Raw genomic sequence first — 22,911 nt, forward strand, 5'->3', positions numbered from 1 at the left:
ACGTATGGCAGCACGTCAAATGAATGAAATGCAAAAGATTTGCATATTGTCGTTTGACGAAATGTCCATTAAAAGAAATTTGGATTATAATAAATCTAAGGACCTAATTGAAGGTAATTTGCGAATAAAAATACAATTGAAGATATTTAACTCTGGCTTTTACCTAGGTTTCCAAGATTTTGGATATCTCGGTCGTTCCAATAAGCTGGGAGACCACGTGCTAGTATTTTATTTACAGAGCGTGTATGCACATTGGAAAACTCCTGTTGCATATTTCATATCTAACGGTGTCGTCAAAGCCAACATTTTGTCTGAATTAATCCAAAAATGCCTGGAAGAATTGTATATTTGTGGTTTGAAAGTTAAAGCGACCGTGTGCGATCAGGTAAGTAGGTCACAAAAATTTAATACATTTTGTATAGGTATAAAGAAATTTTTCTGCAAGTTTGTGTACTAAATCCACGGCACCGTAAAAGTGACGTGAACATTACCAGTTCATATACATATTTGTTTACAATTTTTACCTAAAATAAGAATGGTCTCTGTAAAGCACCTTCCCGGTACCGGATTCGACATTATTAATTTTATTAAGCTCAATAGTTTTTTTTTAATTTAACCTTATTGTTGTTTTTCAGGGTTGAAATAATGTTCCAAACCCTCTAACAATAATTACTCAATTTATCTGAACCAAATTTTGCTCACCTTAAGCTCTAATATATAGTTTAAGGGGTTTGGCAAAAAGGGGGAGTTAGCGACAGGGTTAGCGATGATTAATATGTGGATTACTAAAATTGAAGAGTTGGGTACTCTTTGCTAAAATATAGTTTAAGCGAGAGTTTAAGACATGACAATACTATAAGCAAATTATTACCTCTGAACCTGGTGCTAGGAAGGTTAAATCAAAAGACTATGTTCACTTTGATGCCTATTTATATCTGTCTTTCATATTGTAGGGTACCAATAATCGGTCTGCCCTAAAATGTTTGGGAGTTAAAAATAAGCAGCCATTTTTTTTCCACAATGACCGCAAATATTATGCGCTTTATGATGTTCCACATCTGATGAAATCGATTCGGAATCAGTTGATAGTTCATAACTTCGAAATTGATAATTCCATAGTATCATGGTACGACGTTGAAGCACTGTATAATGCAGATACCAGAAGTGAAGCATGTAGATCGGCGCCTAGATTAACTAGAGCACACATAAGACCCAATCCATGGCAAAAAATGAGGGTTAAGTTGGCTGTTCAGGTTTTCAGTAATTCTCTAGCAGCCGCAATTAAAACCGCCATAACAAAAAAGGTCCTACATAAGAACGCACTTAATACGGCAATATTTATTGAAAAACTTGATTGTTTATTTGATGCGTTGAATTCAAGAACGGCAAAACTTCAACAGAAGCCTTATTGTCGCGCAATTAGCAAAAAAAATAGTAAAATAGAAAATCTGCTAAGGGATAGTATGGAATGGGTGTCGTCCTGGAAAACGTGTGAAGGTAAACGTCCACCTTGTTTCAGCGGCCTTCACGATACCATACAAGGTATTTTGTCATTATACAGCGACTTGAAGGAAGAACATGTAACTCATCTTCCCACAAGAAGATTAAATCAAGATCCTCTTGAACACTTGTTCGGGTTTATCCGAAAGCGCTGTGGTTATGAAAGAAACCCTACCGCCCGAATGGTACGCCTAAATTTACGCGCCATCATAAATCACAATTTGAAAATTTCTACCGAGGGGACTAATTGTGAGGAATTTAACGAATGTGAAAATATACAATTTAACGTGACTAATGAAAAAATTAAAGAGAATAAGAACCCAACTACCGTGGCCCATGATGTGACAATAAAATCATGGGAGATTGCTGAAGTATCACTGGAGAGGTGTGCCACGAAGTATACCGTGGGATACATCTTAAGAAAACTGTTTAGAAAATACTCCTGTGGTGATTGCAAAAAGTATTTGGTTTGCTATGAGGAAAGTGGTAATATGAACAGCGATTCCGAGTTAATTTTCCGTAAGAAATACCGAGGACTAGCTGAAAATCGTCTGATCATACCTTCGCAACTCACCACAGAGGTAGATCTGTACATTATTATAATACTCGTACATCAAAAATTAATATTGTACTTTTAGGTATTTACCACTTTGTTTTGCGTCCTCAAACATAATTATGAAGCATACTGGAGTGGTTCATCAGTTTTAAAAACACTGGAAACTGTAGTGGTAGATATTATTGCTAAAAAGTACCCGTCGTGGAACTTGAATAATAAATGCCAGGTCCACAGAAATTTTATTGTGCAATTTGCAATTTTATTGTTTTTGCACAAGAAAACTCTGTGGAAATCTAGAGAAATTCGGATGGAAGCAGATAGGAAGAAACGTATGAAAAGACCCGGCAAATTAACAATTTTACGCCATGAATGAAATAAAAATGCATAAATTTCTTTCACTTGTTTTATTTACCGACTGCACATCACTCGACTTGCAAACACCGACATATGATACCTATTGAGATAACGCGCCGAAGAAATAAGTTGACCTTCAAAATAATAATATACAATTAGGTTCTATGTTGCATTGGGCAACTTTAGTTGTGGTATCTAAAAGAATAATTGTATCGCGGCGACACCTGTTACTTATATCAATAATAAATTTTACTGACGACGTTATTATGTTTGAAGTAGCTGTCTATGGGGGGAGTATTAGTCAATGGTAAGAGTGAAGAACAAACATTTCATAACAAAATTAAGTTTGATGAGTTCCGCTGTGTCGAAGATGGTGATGGCCTTTTAAGTTGCCTTATATCGTGTTTAATGTGTGAACAAAAAGTTAAGGTAAAAGTTTTTATTAAAATAATTTAATTTCACAACATAAGCGTTAATTGCATAAATATAAAATATATAGCATTTTTTAACTAAATATGGTTGTATGTTATAACTTTTTCCGAGTTTTTTTAAATTAATAATAAGTACACAACTAGATTTTTTTGTTTGAGATTAAAGTTGACGTAAACATTATTTTTTAAATGCTAGTTAATTTTGTGTTATTAACTTGTGCTTTGTTTTATTGATGCCGAACTATAAGCACGTATATGCAATGCGCGGCGTTGTTTTTTTTTTAGAAACCATTAACTATGTATCATGTAATATAGAAATGTATAACAATTTCAGGTTAAACAGCTACAGAAAAACAAACCTGGTTCTAATTTATGCTTATCAAATTATTATCAACACGTGAACAAGCATTTGACTGAGAAAAGTAAAGTTCAAAAATCATCAATTAGTGGTTTAGGCTCAGGTAGCAGTCAAGTACGTCAATCAACAATTGAAAAATTTTGCTATGACGCCAGCCCGAGACGTAGTCGTCTTCTTAATATTGAGCCGAGTATCGAACCTAGTACCAAACAACAGCATTCAGAGCTAACTTCTCAAAATAATGACAATATATCTGTAGAAATAGTCGATCAGGTAATCAACGAAATTGACAACGAAATGTGCGAGAGTTCTTCTAATATAAATCCCGAGATAGATGATGAAGTAAATAATCTGTTCAAACCCCAAAAGAAAAGAAAAAAAGCGCTCTTGTCGAGTTCCTCTGAAAGTGACAAGGATAACGAGGATTTTCATAAAGGCGGAATTGCAAATATCGAAGAAATGAAAGGGGATTGCAATTCTGCCTCCAATATAACAATTTTGTCCCAACAAGTTGCAAATGACGTTGCAAACATAACTAAAGAGAGTAAGTGGTTGGCAACGAAGTATTCACGACAAGAAAGGAATCAACGTTTACGCCAAAAGACCCTCGAAGACGAACGACAAAGTTTAATAACCCACTTTTATGAACCAATACAGGCCATTGAAAAGATTATAAGAGAAAATGATCAATTGAAGATGATTATACATAAACAAAGTATGAAATTTTCCCTAAACCAGAACGAAGCGTCATCATCAAGTAAAACTATTTCAAATTTTTTAAAAACCATGATAGACACAGCTACGTCAAATGCTTCTAAATCTGATGGCGGAAACAGATATAATAGTTGTATTAAAAAATTCGCTTTATATTTGTATTTAATCGGAGGGAGGCTTCTCTACGAAACGTTATATGCAAATATGAGAGATTCAATTCCGTCAATAACTACATTACATCGATTATTGAATAATTCAAATATAAATGAAGGTGCGTTTCGCAGAACTAAAAAAAGTTTCTTGATTCTCACAATCTGCCGAGTATTGTGTGGATAAGTGAAGACGCAACTAAAATTACTGAAAAAATTGAATATTCGCCCAAGAATAATTTGCTAGTTGGGTTTGTTATACCTTTACAAAATGGTTTACCTAAGACGACATATTTCGAAGCTTCTTCAGCCCGGAAAATGCAACAAACCTTCTTAGAAGAAGAAAAAGCCCAATACGCCTATACTGTGATGGCCCAGTGTCCGATCGACAATGCTCCTTCTTTTTGTTTGGCCCTCTTTGGGACAAACAACAAATTTACTTATAAAGACATCATAGAACGATGGAAAGTAATAAAAGAACATGCAAACCTTCATAAAGTACAACTGTTGGGATTCTCCTCTGACGGAGACACAAGATTACTGAAAGCAATGAGAATAAGTACTAAACTATCAAACGCAACAAATAAACAGTGGAAATGGTTTCACGTTCCTCTAGATGATGGTGATATGTGTACCCAAGACACGGTACATATTGGCACAAAACTAAAATCGCGGTTAGTAAACAATAAAATTTCTTTGCAAATGGGCAGTTTTGTAGCAACTTCAGAACATTTAAAAACACTTATCGAGACGTTATCTAAAGATAAGCATCTACTAACATTAGGGGATATAAATTCTGAAGATAAAATGAATTTCCGCTCTGTGGAAAAAATTTTGTGTCTCAACGTATCTCAGCTTTTGACCAACGTTCCCGAATCAAGAGGGACGATTACATATTTAAAAATAATGCGACGAATTCTTCAATCTTTTTTGGACAAAAGCTTAACTCCTCAAGAACGTTTAAAATGCATTTGGTACGCGACTTTTTTTTACGCATCTGGAGAAAATGGTTAAAAAATTCTGATTCGTTTAAAGTGACCAACAATTTCATTACTCTCAATGCTTATATTTGCATTGAACTAAATGCACATACTTTAATCAAAGTTATTCGAAAATTTAGGGATGAAACTATGGATTGTGACTTTGCAACATGGTTGTTTAGTTCACAGCCATGTGAACAGATTTTTAGAGCTACTCGATCACTGACTTCAACTTATTCAACTGTAGTAAATTTTAGTCTTTTAGAGATTCTAAACCGTATAAACAAAATTGAGACTATTATTAATATTATGTGTGAACTGCGTGATGATTACGTTTTTCCACGAGAGAAATCAACAAGAATGGGAACTGGTCGAATTTCTTCCGCTACTATTGATTTTCCAAGCGACGAGGATATTGAAAACATCTGTATGTTAGCATTGCAAGAAGCTGTTGACGACTGTCGCTCCTTGGAAATATCTTGCAACGACAATGACCACGAGGCTTGGAAAAATATAATGATTTTTGATGGAACTATAAATTCTGAAGAGGACGTAGTATTTGACGAAAATCATACAGAAACTGCCACAAATTTTACTTCCGATGAATTCTCTTTTGATCCCGCAACAAATGATGTACTACAAACATACAACGACGACAACCTCGACGACCATCCAGAATCAGAAAATACGGATGAGTCTGTTATTAGTTTGTCAGATTTAAATCTAACCAACATTCCTCTGGAACCTCTAAACCATAAGAGCCCATACATTAAAGTAACTTGCCAAGATGGAAAAGTCATTACGGTAAAAAAGAAGACATTATGCTGGTTATTTAACGATCAAACAATAAGGTATTTTTTATGAATAATCCATAAGTGTAACGCTCTATTTATAGATTAAGTTCGGACCGTCTTCTTCGAGTAAGAACTACACAACATCGTCCCAAGAGTGTATTTTCTTCTATCAATTTAATATCGGAAAATTATTATGCCGTATACTATACAGAAGCTTGGTATATAGGCCGTATAATTGAAATCTGCGATGACGAACATTACAAAGTTAAATTTCTTGAATTTCAACTGAGTTTTTTTGTTTGGCCTAAACAAAATGATATTCAAATGGTTGATAAGAAATATATATTTTTTGGACCAATTAAAATGATAGGTACAAGTAATCTAACAATTTCAGAAAATGATAGGCATGTAATACAAAAATTATACAAGGAACTAAAAAAAGAACTGAAATAAATGTTCACTAACAAAAAGGTTTTTTTTTTCTAGACATACCTACTTGTTATTCACGATCATATTATTCTTAGCACATTAATTTGAGTCAGAACAGTAACATAGTTTTCAATTTGACGTTCGTTACGATATTTGTCGAACCCTCGGTCGAGTCCTTGGTTACTGACTGCGTTACGGTTAGGTTTAATTCTAGATGATATTTTTCCGTATTAAAATATGCTAGTTTGAGAAAGTTGTGATACTGTAGCAGAAAAAGTACTGAATAGAAATTATATTATAAACCAAAATATTTAGAGTGATGACTTAATATGAGGCGCCGTTCAGGACATAATTATTTTTTTAAAATATATAATGTTTCTTCAATATATATAATGTTTTCATGAATATATATACAGTTTGAATAAATATATACCGAAATTCGTAAAAATATAAATATAAAAATTTACATTTAAAAATATATATATATTTCGTGCGTTAGAACTCCTATATCTTTTTGTGTACACAAAGTTATAAATTATATAAAGTCTAGTTGCCCCATCTGCCGTAAGAAGCGCCATCTGTAAGAAAATGGTCTCGCTAGGGTATGGCAACCTCGCATTACGTTTAAAGTGTCAACAAAACAAATGGCGGGAAATATACCCAAACATAAAAATTAATTAAAATTGTGGTTAATTATTGCACAGATGTATGTGTGCGGATAAATCTGCAATAATTGTATTGAAGTTATGGAATTTGGGACAATCGATGATTTTTTTAATAGTTTGTTACAATGTTACGAAACTGTTTCAAGAAGTATATGTACCAGAGACATAGAAGTATTACGTCCTAAATTAGTAGAAATTGAGGATTTTTACACAGTTTTATATATATTGTATTCCCATGTTACACATTGTGACCTAAAAGAACACCTGTATACAATTTGTGAACAACTGATATTCAAATATCGAGAGATTGAGAATTTAGATTGTGAACATAGGAATATTTCTCTCGGTAATTATAGCTTAGATGTTTTACATGTTTCAAATAATATTGGGCGTCCAAGGTACAATTTAACTCGAGAACAACTTACAACATTACGAAACTCTGGTTTAACCTGGAAAAGAATATCAGACTTACTTAACATGTCTGTACGTACTCTATATCGACATCGAAAAACCATGTCATTTGAAGATAATCGGGAGTTTCTCACAGACGCTGAGTTGGATTCTATGCTACATAATATTTTGTCCGTAACTCCAAATGCAGGTGAAACTTATGTTCTTGGGAGTTTAAGATCAAGAAACTTTCAAATTGCACGGTGGAGAGTACGAGAAAGACTTCAAGCTATTAATCCCATTCGGATAAGTTTACGAAGAACACATGCAATTTGCAGACGAACATACAGAGTGAAAGGCCCTAATTATTTATGGTGAGATTTTGTAACTTGTGAAAAATACTGTGATTTTCAGAAATCTTCAGGTAAACTACTGGTTGTATTTACCGATCTATTTGTTACACAGAGCATGGCAATCAAGGTGAATTATGATGCTTTGAATTCAACCAGTTGGGTACTTGATTGAAATTCTGAAAAACCCAATTGCCATCTCTGAATTTAGTCTATGGGGGCTTTACATATTAACACTTTTTTTTAAATTTTAGGCATATGGATTCAAATCATAAATTGACTACATTTCGATTTGTATTTCATGGATGTATCGATGGATATAGTCGTTTAATTATATATTTGAAATGTTTGCCAGATAATACCTCACAGAGTGTGTTAAACTTATTTAAAATTGGTGTTGAAAAGTTTGGACTACCAGTAAGAGTTCGTGGAGACCATGGAACCGAAAATATTCTTGTTGCAGAATATATGTTAAATGAACGTGGCATTAACAGAGGAAGTTACATAACGGGGCGATCTGTTCATAACCAACGCATAGAGCGATTATGGGCAGAAGTAAATAGAGTTGTCTCTAAACATTATAAACAACTTTTTATTTGGATGGAAAATGAGAGCCTATTAGACGAGCTAAACGAGGTTGATCTGTTTGCTTTGCGGTATATTTATTTGCCTCGTATTCAAAACAGTCTAAATGAATTTGTAAGTCAGTGGAACAATCACAGTTTGAGTACAATGAATGGATACACACCTCTACAATTATGGACTATGGGATTAGTTGGAAACAATTCTGATTTGTTGGAAGACGAATTTTATGTTCAAGACTCAGAAATATATGGATCTGATCCAGAAGGTCCAATTGTTATTCAAACGAACAATAATGTTGTAGTTCCCTTGCCTGAACAACACTTTTTAGAAGTGGAAGAACAATTAAGAAATATTGTAGCAGACCCTTTAGCAGAAGATGAAATGCAAGGTATCTCACTGTATATTAGAGTACGTGAATACATTAATTCATGTTTGCAGTAATTTATACTGTGAGCCATTCTCAAAATGAAGTTCGGTACCTATGTTTGGTTTTGTATAATGTTTATTGTGTTCAATAAATTTGTTAAGTATAAAATGTATAATAAAATCAAATAAAATGTTATAACTAATTTTATTTCAAGCATATAAACCAATGCTATTTAGTAACAGTCATAACAATGTAGTATCCAATTACATGTCGGTAGGTTTAATAGCACCAGATCACACGCAATCTTTTGTTTTGTACATATTTATTGCACTAAAAATAAATTGTCATGTACCAATTCACAAATGAAACTCATATACATACAGGGCGACTGGTTCATATACAAACATATTGGAGGTCATTTGCAGTTGTATTAGCCAAACATTTTTCGAATTTATTTACAAAACAACAAAATTGGGCATAGTACTTAAGACGCTAATAAAGGTCAATTGTGACTACTTCACTAACTCGTCACATTCATATAGGCATGTTTAGGTTAAAATAACTACAAATGACCCCTATAAACATATCCTTCAATTTATATGTTTATGAACATACTGTGTTAATTAACACAGTGTTTGTCAAAATAAAACATATCATAGATAGGGATTTTTTTCATTAATTCTAAGACAGCAATCACATTTTCTTTTTGAATTAAATTTTAATTAAGCAATTCCAAAGTCTTTTGAATTTCCAATCCCAAAATCCATATGATATTTAAAATCATCAAAATTTGTATGACATGTTGGTAAATATAATTCCAGTCCGCATGTGTTAGCTTTTGGATACATCATTTTATCATCATGTTGAAAACGAATGTAAATTTTCGTTCCAAAGCCCAAAGCTGGAACAGTGTCAGCTCCCGTTACAAACACCAACAATTCTTCCAGACTGCAATTTGAATTTTCTTCTGAAAAACCATCAGCAATACTATAGGAATGTTTTCATACTTATACTCACCTTCACAGTCCAATAAGTAATCTCTCCAAAAGGCTAGAATTCTGTTTTGTGTTTGTCTCTTATTACTTCCTACTTCACTTAGCATTACGGTTGGTAGTTCTTCTATTATTGTGTTATTTAATTTAGATTTATTGTCACATACAATATCTTCAAATAAAATCGGATGGTTTTGAAGAAATTCTAAGACATTGCAAGTTTTTAGTCCATCGATTAATTGGTCCAAGGCAGGTTTTGTTCTATATATGTGGTAGAACTTGACTGTTGCTAAAAACAAAAACAATTATAACAGAAACACTACATGCGTTTTAATATAGATTTATGCTGGCAGCTTTTTGGTTACAAACATCCTGGGTTCGAATCTTATTGGGTCGAGTATCGAGAGTAGCTATCAGCTAATACTTTTCCCACCATAAAATAAAGACATAAAAAAAATAATTATCTTTAATTAATTAACTGTGATCATTATTTAGTTGTCCATCACATTGGTACATTGGTACACCACTGCTTTTAAATTAATGACATTTTTACCAACTTTAGAATTGTTTTTAATTCAAACAGTCTGCAATCATTTACCTTTACCCAGTACTGGTCACCAGAGTTGGACTGGGTCAAGCATAGAGTGACCCGGTGACCCAGTTAGTTTACTGACCCAGTGACCCAGTTGACCCGGTGACCCAGTTTGACCCGGTGACCCAGTTTGACCGCGTGACCCAGTGACCCAGCTTGACCCGGTGACCCAGTTTGACCGGGGACCCAGCTTGACCCAGTGAACCCAGCTTTGACCCGGTGACCCAGTTTGACCCAGTGAACCCGGTGACCAGCTTGACCCGGTGACCCAGCTTGCCCAGTGACCCATCCCCTGACCCAGCTTTACTCAGTGACCCGTCCTGACCCGGTAGCCCAGTAATTAAATTATTGTTAGTTATCATCCAAAACAATTTCAAGTAACTTTTAATTAAAAAAAAACTTCCTCAATAATATTCGGCAACAAGCACGTAGCCCAATTTCATTCAAGAGAACTAATACCTAAAAAAATCAAATGCATTTGTTTATAGTTTGTAGTCAAGTAGTCAATGAAAGTATTTAGAGAAAAGATTTATTTGGATTAAGCTAACTAGTAGAAAAAAATTAAATGTGAATGAACACCTGTAAGCAAACTGGTAAGCCCTGAAGCAAAGAAATAACATTATTCTAATACAATTCGGGACATGGAAAGTTTTTTACGGCAGTATTAAAGCAAACATCACAGAAATGGCAGTTGTCAAGCAATCGAGTATTATTTTCAACAAACCAGCATTTCATTTATTGCATAATCTGTACACTTGAACCGAGGGCACTGACTTAACTGCGTTATTCAATCAAACTAGGTGACTGGGTCGAATTGGGTCCCCGGGTGAAATGCTGGGTCTGGGCTGGGTCAAACTGGGTCACTGGGTCAAACTGGGTCACTGGGTCAAGTTGGGTCACTGGGTCAAACTGGGTCACTGGGTCTAACTGAAAAGAGTATGACGTGACCCAGCGACCCAGTTTAATTTAGTGACCCAGGTGACCCAGTTGACCCAGTGACCCAGTGACCCAGTCCAACTCTGCTGGTCACTGTAATTCACTTACTTACAGTGTTATTAACACTAACCGTTCTACTTTTAATTTCAAAGTGAATTTAAATAGTTTAACCAGGTGGTCCCTTTATTTTTTCAAATAGAAACCTATTCTTTTAATTGAATTTCTACATTTTATTTAAATATTGATCACTAGTTCCTGTAAAAATTTACTGTTTCTAGATAAATGAACCATCCAGTATATAAAATCCGAACCAAGTGATTACTCTAAATTAACACATGTAGAACCTTGCAATGTAATCCTATTATTGCACAGGAATAATGTAAATTAAAAAATTTAATATAGTTGCCAATAAACTCTTACCGTCAATTATTTCATCCTTCCTGGCGATCAACTGGTTTACTATATTAATACCGGCAATTGAAAATACGCTTTCGTTAAGCAGATATTCACGCATTTCTGTTTCATCATTAATATGTGATAATTTATTAATTTTTTCCAAAATATCACATTCCACAAACTCCTTTAATGGTTTGACAAATTCGACGCCTTTGGTTACCGCAACAAAGAGACTATTTGAAAAAAAATGAGGTCCAAGACCTGCGTGCACAATGCTCAAGGCTACCATGCGCCCAGCATCATAATAATATCTTTTGTCAAGTGCTAAAGCATCCAGTGAAATATACTTTTTGTCTGGACCCATAAACAAATTTGAATTTTTTAAATAATTCATCAATAATCGAAATAACTCCCTTGTAGGCCCTCCCATATCTACAGCACCTTCTGATTGGCCATCTATGTCACTGAATTTTACATCAATTTTTGCAAATGGATCAAATGAAGATCTTCTAATTGCACGTATGCAGCAATGAAACACATCTGCCCGGTATACATTAAATTGATTGGTTTTTTCCAATGAAATTTTACTGTTAATGTTTGTTAAGATCTCTTGCAAAAGGTTTGTTTCTTCACCACTATTGACTAAATTATCAGACTGTACATCAAATCCAGTTGGTGAACTGTGCCACTGATCAGTGAGGCAAACCCCGTCGTTATCATCAATAGGAGTTGGAGTATCCACGTTGTTCATTTCAGGTGTACAATTACTATTGTTATCAGCCAGATCTTCCATGGGTCTGATATAAACAACCTTCTGATGATAAACTCGTTTTAAAGTTTCTCCATTTAATTGAGATCCACTCTGCAAACTTAATTTCGTCAATCTTCCACTAATAGGCACTACAAATTCATATTCGGAATTCATTAATTTATCCGAAAATAATGAATAAATTAAATTGTTTAGATCTTCCAATTTCATGCCGTTGTGAAATTCCACATTCGAAATTTCATTACTTATGGCCATTTAACATAATAAAGTTTAAGATGTATTTCAACCTACTAGGGGTGTGCAATATAGGAAACCGAACTCAAATCTTGATATTGTGGCGAATATTCTAGAAACCCCGCCCGACATTGAGGTGCCATAATAGATTAGTTGTTATGGTATGCCCCACGTCCTGTAAAGGTGCGCAAGATTGGTCTTGAATATTTAAATATTGAAGGCCGATCATGGGCACCCTTAGTGTGGTGTCACACTATGCGTTTTTACCGCTCCCGCTAAAACGGATGCGGTTTGACAGGATGAGATCTACTTGTCACACTATTCAGGTTTAACGGGATGCGTTTTTGCTATATTTTGGCAGTCTAAGTAGTGTCATGTCTCAATTATTGTTAAAGATGGTTTGTGCGCTTGAGGCGGAGGGGCTATTGCGAAAGCAGATATATTGTCAATATTAGATTGATCCTTTTAAGTCAGGACGAGAATCTAATAATAGGTTCGCGAAGTTTTATGAAAAAATTCGAATGAACAAGAAATTTTTTTTTGTATATTACCGAATGTCCAAAAATTCAATTTCTACCCATGATTTCTCCCTACAGCTTTTATCTACATACTCTTTAGATTGTTTTTCCCACAGTGCAGTTTTTGCATGCACGCACTCGATGAATAAACCGACATCAAACATTGTAAACCTAACAAAACACCCGGTTGCAACGTTCAGTGTGACAACTGATGACAACCAACGTGCAACAACACGTGGTTTCATGTCATTGGGGTTGTCATGTCATCCTGCGCAGCGGCAGCAGGATGCGGTTGCATCCGGTTGGTGCGGCGAAAACGCATATATGTGACTAGTACCATTTAATAACGTGTGATATTATCATCCCGTCAAACAGGAGCGTTTTAGCGGGAGCGGTAAAAACGCATAGTGTGACACCACACTTATAGATCACAGGTTGTACAGTAACATAGTCACTGGTAATCTACTGGTAAGAATGTTATGTATGTTATCATAATAGAAATGATGTACCAAGTGCCCCCTGCTTTGTACATAAAATTCAGTACCTTAGTAGATTCTTAGTGCTGGAAAATATAGTTATACAAAATTTTGTGAAGGTATGTTGAAAAACTACAATTTTATTCATGTAAAACAAAAATAAATATTAAAGTTTGACATCCTGTAGCTCAATAATCATCAACCTTAGGTTCGTGAAGATAGCACGGTCACTTGAAGCGCTAAACACGGAACCGGCGCCAATCGTTAGTGCCTAATGCTTCATACCTTGCATCAGCTCAACCAGCCGTTTTCGAGAAAACGACACCCCCTAGGACAGTTCTGGCTTCCTACCCTTCTTAGAAGCACTCAGGACTAGTAATTTAATCAGTTCTTCCTTGAGTAATGATGAACGTGGCCTACAACAAGGATAGGAAGCCAGTACTGTCCTAAGGGGTGTCGTTTTCTCAAAAACCGCTGGTCGAGCTGATGCAAAGTATGAAGCACTAATAAACACTAACGACGGGCGCTAACCTCGTCCTTAGTGCTTCAAGTGTCCGTGCTAATCACTGACCTATCAACTTTTGGTACAAACTAAGCTAAATAGTAAAGCAGCAAGCCTTTTCTGAATATAATTCTAATTATTACCTGTGTCATACGCTTTAGCCTTTGCATGCCCTTTTAATGTTGAAAGACACCTCTTAGAAGTGACTAAAATCACATCTTTATAAAACGGTGTGGGTTTTGAGGAATTGTTTTCCCTGACTTGACCTCGCCCTTGATTTCGGGTTCTGTTCCTTTGTCCAATTGATGGAAATAAATTATGCAGCTCATTTCGTAGTGAACTACCGGAGGAAACACTGGCCCTGTTTACAACTGGCAATTGTGATTGTCTCTGTTGAAGCGGCAAGGTTAAGTTTCTTACTGTAGCTTCTAATGAATGCCGTAATTGCGGACTTTGTAATATCTCTTCTACTGTTTCCCTAATATCCATTTCGGTCATAAATTTAAAAAAGCTGAAATCAAAGATGCTTTGTTATTCTACTGCAATTACAATACCCAAAAATCAGCGCAATTGTAAAACGCTTGAAACAAATGAACCAGCGATAATACCAAGTTGCTAGGATCAGATTACATTTCGCGCGTTTTGCAATAGAGCAGATTTTGGCTTTGGCGTAATAGGTACTCTTACAGCTTATAACCAGTACCTTATTTTACCTACCTTTTATAATGTGATTACTTTCAGGAGGATCGACGAATAATTAAAAGAAATTGTTCAATGCAGCGCTGTAAGTCTTGGATAAATATAACTAAACAAACTACAGCAACTTGGTGAAGTGACGAACGACAGGTGGTGTATTTATGTGAAATTGCGAAGGACAACAAAACACGTGTGTTTTATTTACATCTTAAATATAATGCGAGGTTGCCAAACCCACGTCAGACAATTTCTTTTCATGTGGCGTTCCTTGCGGCAAGTGTGGGAACTAGAGTTTATATAATTTCTAAGTTTTATGTGCACAAAAATATATAGAAGTTCTAAGGCACGAAATATATATATTTTTGGTATAATCGAACATTTTTATATTTGTATTTCTACGAATTTAAGTATATATTTAGCCAAAACCTATATATATATTCGTGAAAACATTATATATATATTGCAAAAACTTTATAAATTCAAAAAAAGTATTTATGTCCTGAACGGCGCCTCATAACTTAACCACTAACAAAAATTTAAGTAAAATAAAGTGCGGTTGAATGTACATACCAAATTTGTTGTTTGACAATTGTTTAAATATTGTTTAATCTCATCATAACTTTAAAATCTTTTGAATTTAAATTTTTTTTAAATTTGAAAATGTAATAGAAATGAGAAAATGTTGTGGAAATGTGATGGAAATGTGGAAATGTCATGGAAATGTGGAAATGTCATGGAAATGTGGAAATGTCATAGAAATGTGGAAATGCCATAGAAATGTGGAAATTTAAAATGTGGTGTACAGCAATTTTGAGAGTGGTTAACCCCTCCTACAGATCCAAAACAAACACACTTCTGTTTACAAATTTTCTCCCAACTATAAACGCCATTTGTAAACGATCGCAACGCCTCTAGTGGTAATCTGATTCGTGAATAGGCACTTCCTGCTGCACATGCAGCACACATAAAAGCAACTGATTCATCTACGTATTGGCACTGACAGTGGTACCATATTAAACAAAAGGTACACTCAATCCACTGGGCACCATTTCTTTTTGAAACGTCTTCGTTCAAATTTTTTCTTTTTCTTGTTTTTAGGCTTTGACTTCTGAACAAAACAAAAAATAACTAAGTTCAAAAAAATCATTAAAAGCAGTGGGGCCTTAAAGTGGTCTCCTGACACTACCGACTTATTTTAAACCGATAACGCTAGGTATAGGTACTCTCTCGCAATTAACGTGACAATTTGAAAAAAAGACGGTACCTACTGAATTTTATAATGATAGGTACCTGTGACTATGTATATTATCATTTATTTTATGTGTTTCTCTTTATCATAACCGGGAAGGTCAAAGACAACTTGTTTAATTGGCGAATCTGCTGGTAACTTTATCTAGCTATTCTGCTATCATGATTAAAGGCTTGCTTTTGATGCGGCCGCTTGTTTTATATAGAATATACCTAGATATAAAATGTGCATTATAATACTTTTAAATAATATGTTTCGGTCACCGTAAACATACTGTTTCGATCATCGATCACAAATTAATTTTACAAGGGCCACATGCAGCCTCTGATACGGACCTACCGTAACCGTATATTTCGCCTGTTGCCCGCGCTTTGCTCAACGCTGCTGCGCGCAAATTTAATAAAGCGATAATGTAATTGTAAGGTTAATATTGTGGTAGCGAAAATATGAAAATATAATAATGCAATCCGGATCTGGATCGCCGACTTGGTTGTTGCCGTCGGGATCTGAGATCACTCTTGGCCGCCTATATCTCAAACCCCACGTTCACTATGCTTTTAACATAAGCATTGCCTCTCTACCTAGATCCTTCACTCAACGGTGGAAGCATAAATACAAACTATCACGGAGTTACTCGTATCACGGACTAACCCCTTGTAACCTTTGTATTAGTATAATATACATTTTGTGTACCAGTTTACCATTATTGGCCTCAATAATAGGCTATCCTGGAAGCGTCCATGATGCGCGTGTATGGCACAATTCACCATTAGGAAAAAAAGAATTCGTGAAACACCCTTTGAACTCTTTCCAGATACGAATATTTTGGGGGATTCGGCGTACAAATGTACTAACTACTTGTTAACACCATATAAAGATAACGGTCACTTAACACGAAAGCAGAGAAATTTTAATTACAAACTTTCCTCCACTAGAGTGTTTATTGAGCAATGTTACGGCTTACTTAAAGGCCGATTCCGAATATTAAAACACGTAGGTAAATGTATATAAGACCCGTCTTACACGAGTCATAATTATGGCCACAATTGTGATAAAAATTTGAAGTATATTTGTGTTCTTAAAATTATGTTTACGAGAACTATACCGCCCTTTACACGTTGTCAAACTATGGATATAATTATGATAAAAAATATAGGGAAATTCTGTATTCAGCTGTTGGAAATCTAGGGATTTTTTTGAATGGCAGCAATGTACATACTACATAACCAAAAATAATATATCACATTCAGTTTTCACTATTCTCTGTCACTATATTAACGGTTTTGTGCAATAAGCAATTTCTTGTGATTGTAGCAAATAACAATCTTTTAATAAATGTCGTGGTCAAGAGAGCAGGTCACCATGCTCATTGAAGTGTACAAAAATCACCCTTACTTGTATGTGGTTAAATCCCCACAATACAAAAACAAGCATGCGAGAAATGCTGCCTTAACAGACATCTGTTCAAAGTTGGAGGCAGTGAAAGCAGGTGTAACGATTGCAGATGTAAAAAATAAGTTTGCAGCTCTTCGACAAAATTTCTTAGTGGAATATCGTAAACACCAAAACTCCATGAAAAGTGGAAGCGGTACAGACCAGGTAAATGCAAATCTACATTGCAACAAATCGTATAGTTCTAAAAATGTATGTTTTAAGGTGTATATACCTACCATTTGGTATTATGATTTAATGCTGTTTGTTTTGGAGCATTCAATTGCAAAGACAGCCATTTATGATAGCATCCCCAAGCCTCTTTCACCTTCTCTTTCATCAGACAGTAATATTGAATCGTTGGAATTTACGGACATTTCACAATTAAGAGGTTGTTTATGAAGACGAACCAGACGATTCACAAACTGAAGAGGTATTTCCTTATATTTGTCAATAAGTATAATGTTTCGGTAAATAAATGTACTTTAGGAACCTGTCAATGGAGGCGCCTCAAATGTGCATGTAATTGAACAGACGCCACAAACCAGCCGACCACAATCTCAACTAAAGAGAAAAAAGGGGAATGAAATCGACTATTTAGCAGATGCCAGCAGAGCGATAAATGAAATTGCTAATGCAGTTGCACGCAAGAAGCCTGATGTTAGCACTATCAAGGCGGATAGGATTGATGTCTTTCTTAAGTACATTGAACCAAAATTACGCCGCATCAAGAATGACGATTTGTTAGATAAAATAGAAAGCGATATTGTACATATAATTTCCAAGAATTTCAAATAAAATCTGAGTGATCCTATATACATATATATACACTTATTCAAATTGTATGATTAACAATTGTGTCTTAAAACTGCTGCATCCTGCCACTCTACACTGCCAGTAGGAGAACAAAAGTAATTTTTGTATTCATCCCTCACAGATAATGCTGATCTGGAAGTTCGATTTGTTCCCTGTGGTTTCCATGTATCCAATGTGATAATTGATGCTTCGTCAAAATCAGTATAAAATTGTCCACTATTTGTACATAAATAGTTATGTAGTGCCACACAAGCTAAAGTAATTTTTTCTACTTTATTTGGTGACAGACATATCGGATTTAACAATACTCTAAATCTGTTGGCAAGAATACCAAATGCATGTTCAATGATACGTCGTGCCCTTGATAACCGATAGTTAAATATCTTCTTGTCGTGAGATAAACCTCGTTGTGGATAAGGTTTTAATATTCTTGTGGACAGTGGAAATGCGTCGTCTGCAACTATCACATATGGAACATTGTTACTGGATCCTGGTAATGGTCGAGATTGTGGAAAATTTAACGAATTGTTTTGAATTGCTTTTGACAGAGTACAATCACGAAACACTCCACCATCACTTATTCTACCATTAACACCAATGTTAATGTATGTAAATTTGCAGCACGCATCGGCCATTGCCAATAATACTAGTGAATGATCCCCTTTGTAATTGTGGTAAAATGATCCAGCCGATTTTGGAGATCTAAATGTAATATGACGTCCGTCAAGCGCCCCTACACATTGAGGAAATTGCCATAGTTCCATAAACTGATCAGCAATTGATTGCCAACTTTCGGGAGTAGATGGAGTCTGTAATGTAGAAGAGATAGGTATATATAGAGAATTGATAAAATAAAACTTTACCATTAAAAACTCATCTTTTAAAACATTAAATATGACTTCACAAACTTCAGGAATGAATAGAGAAATGGTTGATTCATGTATCCTACTAGAATACATCAACGAACGGTAAGACTCTCCGGTTGCAAGAAAGCGAAGCGTAAGTTCAAGCCTGAATAACATGTCTAAAATATATACCACTTTCAATCAGCATTTTCTTTACCTGCTTCTCGCTGAAACACATTGCCTCATAACAGTATCTTGGCGACTGATATGTGGTTCTACCAATCGCAACAGTTTTTCAAATTGGTGGTTAGTTAGCCGTAAAAAGTTTTTATATGCTGCAGAGTCTTCTTGTAGTAGCTCGTCATTTAACATATGTAATATCCCCATTCCCATATTCCTTCTTTCATGCCATTTTTTGACCAAACTCTTCGCCTGCGACGTGTATTGAACTTTAGGGCTAGCATATTTGTATAAATTGCCACTGAACTATACAATGTGTATTCGTCAAATTCCATACTTTAAAATTATATTCAAATTACAACTAGGTAGATACTTCGATTAATTGACTACAGACCTGAAGACAAACAAATACTCTATTTTCTTTTTAATGAATTTCAATTTTCAATTACTTTGATAAACAATATCCTAGGATCACAGATTGCGCATGCTGTTTGCGCATATTATGCACACAAAAATAGAACACGTTCTATTTTTATGGACAAAATTTTTTTTATGGTTATAATCGGTGTATTACACGCACCATATTCTTTCCAACACAATTAAATTCAGAAATAGGGACATATTTATTGCTCGTGTAAGACGGGTCTAACACAGATTTTGTGCCCAAAATAATTATTGCATGTTGTGTTCTACACAACATTTGTATGCTAAGAAATGATGAGCTGGAAGTAGACTATTCCGAAACAAACGAGACGGAATGCACTGTACATGAGGGGGGGTATGATTTTGACTGTTCAGGGGTCACAAAACGTAACAGAATTGCAGATGAAGTATTTAATGTAGTATCCTAACATAAGTGAAATAATATAAATAATGCCCATTATATTTTGTAACGAACAGCCATTCATTTTATACATATTAGAATTATATTAAATGAACCTGTTTCTGAACCGAAAAAAATAAAACGCTTGAAAATTTATGGTAAATATATGCCTTCTGCCTTACTAAAACTACACGCGCCATTGAAATTTTTCGTATTTAGGAAAAACAATTCACGTAATAGTTTTTAATGTTGTATAAATTATATTCTTTAGGTAATTGAAAACCTTTCAAACATTTATTATAGTTACGTAAAGCTCATAATAGGACTTTAGAAACAACATTTGAAGCGATATGACGTAATAAATATTATCGCTTGCAGTATTTATCATAATGGCGGTATCGAAAAACGCTACAAACAGGTCTGTTTTAGAGGCTAATACTTTGAAGTGGTCTGCACTTAAATAACCCACTACATGGTGAAGTTCAACAAATAAGTGGCAAGACGCACTATCCGTAAAAATGCGCCACTTTAACAAAGTGATGATCACGCGAATGCCAACTTCAATTGCCACTTTGAAGTAAATGTGCACAGTGATGCCAGTTACTCTAACTGTATCTACAAATTTGTAAATGTAGCAATACTGCTTAACATATTAACATAACCTAACCTAACCTCCTGATTATCCTCTGCAGGTAGCAACACTTCATTAATAATATGACTATTGTCATCCAAAGCAATATTAGTTTCATTATGTTGTTGATAGCTAAACTCCACTGATTCACTTGACGTTGACGAAGTCGATGGTTTGTCGATCGGTTCTACTGATTGTTGCAAATTAACATCAAAATTAACAATTGGTTGGACCTCTGGACATTGTATAGAATCAGTAGGTCTAAGTTGTTTTGCTAAACGTCTATAAAACGTTGTAGAATGACGAAAGACTTTTTTTTACGAAGACCATGTTTACTATTCATTGTAGATTGCTGCACAACTTGCCCACATGAACGCACAAAACGAACGGTTGCAAAATATAAATTCACTATCAAGTGATAAAAACTTTGTGGTGAATTTTGTAAGTTTTCACCACTTTAAGGTGATTGTAATAACGTCACTAGTGGAAATTACTTTAAAATGATAAAATAACGTGGTGGCCGCCTGTAATAGTATATTTCATTACGAGTCCGGAAAGCAGGCTTTTTCCGTGCGCGCGTGGCAAATTCCCGTGTGAGGCGTAGCCGAACACGGGAAGTCATGCAAGCACGGAAAAAGCATTTCTGGACATGTAATGAACGATATTTTTTATTATACTTCTTTTAAATCGATAACAAAAAACAACAAACTCGCCAACATTTTTATTTTGTAACAGTTATAGAAAATGCGTTTTCATGGTTACTCTCAAATCATTTCAAAGGCGATTTGTTTAATTAGTTTTCGTACTTCCAAGACTAAAGTGACAACTTCACTCCGCTATGACAAGTACTGAAGTGTCACTTTTTGTCCCGCCGGGATTAAATTTGGAAGAAAATCCCGGAAGGGTGAAATTACTAACGAGGCAATTTCAGTAGGTTGTTCCACATTTTGTATGCGGCACCACTTCTTAAACGTATCGTACTGCTGCTCATATACTTTTTTGGATTTCGGTGGTATCAATTCTTTACCTAGTTTGGCTGCTTTTGATCAATTACACCTTTGTCACCCACCACCAAAATTGTGACACTAGCAATGACAGTTTCCAATTTATTTTTGTTACCATAGCATAGGGTTTGTCGTACCAACGCAACGTTCCTATGGTAACTTGTTAAGCAGCGATTTTTTGAAAGAACGCGTAAGTTCTCTAACCCCATACATATTAAGTGTTTCAGTTTCGGAAGTACGAAAAATATCGTATATACCTTGCGACTGAAGTAGTGGTCTTAATCCCTCAGGTAAATTATGGCCCTCCCTTCGGTCGGGCCATAAACTTTACCTTCGGGATTAAAAGTACTACTTCAGTCCCGCGGTATATAATATACTATTATTTCAGATAAGGTTGACGAAACGTCAAAAAATGTCACAAAATCTCAAAGAAGTTTATCTAAATATTCAAACATCTACGAATTAAAACGCAAAATACTTACATATGAAACATTACAACGCATATAGAATTTCTGAAAATTAGTTTACTTCCCTGTAAATTTGTATTTTAAAACAATATTTTGGGTATTTATATTCAGCGCACGGAAAGAATCAAAGGGACCAGGAATAGTATATTAAAACATAAGTTGCAGAAGGCCCTCTATTCTAACACGAGTTCAAGTTTCGAACCTGAGCCGCGTAGCGGCGAGGGTTCGAATGAACGAGTGCTTAGAAGGCCTTCTGCAACGAATGTTTTATACTATTTTCTCTGTTTCGGGCTCGTTTCGCATTGTTTATTAATTATGGATAAATTTAAAAATATTTTCGATATAAATTGTGTTGGCAGTACTGACTATTTGCTTGGTTTCCATAGTAACCGATCTTTCAAATTTCTTCACGAGATATACATATTTGCGAAATTATCTTTAGATTTGAAAAATAAAATCCATTACCTACATTTCACTAAAGAGCCTACAATGTCAGACGAAGAACTAACTTCAACACCACCGGAATTGCGTGAATTAGCTGATATAATGCGGTAAATGATTTGGTGCCATCCAAGTCTAAAAATGAGTACCAAAAGGAGTATGAAAAATTTGAATCTTGGCGCATTGAAAACAAGGTACAAACCCTCACAGAAAATTTTTGCTTGCATACTTCGAAATTCTTAGTAAGACTTACAAAAGTTCTACATTATGGAAGACATACTCGATGCTTCG

The 22,911-nt window shown here is 35.0% G+C and overlaps 3 protein-coding genes and 1 long non-coding RNA gene across 4 annotated transcripts; 2 read left to right on the forward strand and 2 right to left on the reverse strand.

Annotated features, from left to right (window-relative positions):
• The first annotated feature begins 7,189 nt into the window (after positions 1-7,189).
• LOC116177155 lies at positions 7,190-8,696 on the forward strand. The gene is made up of 2 exons (XM_031496077.1): positions 7,190-7,694; positions 7,925-8,696. The coding sequence occupies exons 1-2, from the start codon at positions 7,408-7,410 to the stop codon at positions 8,694-8,696; spliced, it is 1,059 nt and encodes a 352-aa protein (XP_031351937.1). The 5' UTR covers positions 7,190-7,407.
• A 72-nt stretch (positions 8,697-8,768) lies between these two features.
• LOC116158628 (G2/M phase-specific E3 ubiquitin-protein ligase-like) lies at positions 8,769-12,527 on the reverse strand. Its single transcript, XM_031471443.1, has 3 exons — positions 11,563-12,527; positions 9,640-9,903; positions 8,769-9,589 (listed from the first exon to the last, which is right to left on the reverse strand). Exons 1-3 carry the CDS (start codon positions 12,515-12,517, stop codon positions 9,345-9,347), a joined length of 1,464 nt encoding a protein of 487 aa, XP_031327303.1. The 5' UTR covers positions 12,518-12,527; the 3' UTR covers positions 8,769-9,344.
• Positions 12,528-17,800: 5,273 nt separating this feature from the next.
• Positions 17,801-18,229, forward strand: LOC116158743. The gene is made up of 2 exons (XR_004142804.1): positions 17,801-17,846; positions 17,903-18,229. It is a non-coding gene; the product is annotated as an uncharacterized LOC116158743 (long non-coding RNA).
• Positions 18,225-19,372, reverse strand: LOC116158742. Its single transcript, XM_031471574.1, has 3 exons — positions 19,292-19,372; positions 19,093-19,240; positions 18,225-19,038 (listed from the first exon to the last, which is right to left on the reverse strand). Exons 1-3 carry the CDS (start codon positions 19,318-19,320, stop codon positions 18,262-18,264), a joined length of 954 nt encoding a protein of 317 aa, XP_031327434.1. The 5' UTR covers positions 19,321-19,372; the 3' UTR covers positions 18,225-18,261.
• Between the last annotated feature and the right edge of the window lie 3,539 nt (positions 19,373-22,911).

This window comes from Photinus pyralis, unplaced genomic scaffold (assembly GCF_008802855.1).
Source record: "Photinus pyralis isolate 1611_PpyrPB1 unplaced genomic scaffold, Ppyr1.3 Ppyr1.4_LG1, whole genome shotgun sequence".
Taxonomy (NCBI): Eukaryota; Metazoa; Arthropoda; class Insecta; order Coleoptera; family Lampyridae; genus Photinus; species Photinus pyralis.

What these genes read in the sequence shown, in the direction of transcription:
- LOC116158742 (XM_031471574.1), bottom strand. Translation starts at nt 19,320, where the DNA reads ATGAGGCAATGTGTTTCAGCGAGAAGCAG. An exon ending in TGTGTTTCAGCGAGAAGCAG is followed by an intron (nt 19,241 to 19,291) that starts GTAAAGAAAATG and finishes CATGTTATTCAG; the next exon opens with GCTTGAACTTACGCTTCGCT. An exon ending in TAAAAGATGAGTTTTTAATG is followed by an intron (nt 19,039 to 19,092) that starts GTAAAGTTTTAT and finishes TCTACATTACAG; the next exon opens with ACTCCATCTACTCCCGAAAG.
- LOC116177155 (XM_031496077.1), top strand. Translation starts at nt 7,408, where the DNA reads ATGTCTGTACGTACTCTATATCGACATCGAAAAACCATGTCATTTGAA. An exon ending in AAAGGCCCTAATTATTTATG is followed by an intron (nt 7,695 to 7,924) that starts GTGAGATTTTGT and finishes TTTAAATTTTAG; the next exon opens with GCATATGGATTCAAATCATA.
- LOC116158628 (XM_031471443.1), bottom strand. Translation starts at nt 12,517, where the DNA reads ATGAAATTGGAAGATCTAAACAATTTAATTTATTCATTATTTTCGGAT. An exon ending in GAAGGATGAAATAATTGACG is followed by an intron (nt 9,904 to 11,562) that starts GTAAGAGTTTAT and finishes TTTTGTTTTTAG; the next exon opens with CAACAGTCAAGTTCTACCAC. An exon ending in TTACTTATTGGACTGTGAAG is followed by an intron (nt 9,590 to 9,639) that starts GTGAGTATAAGT and finishes ATGGTTTTTCAG; the next exon opens with AAGAAAATTCAAATTGCAGT.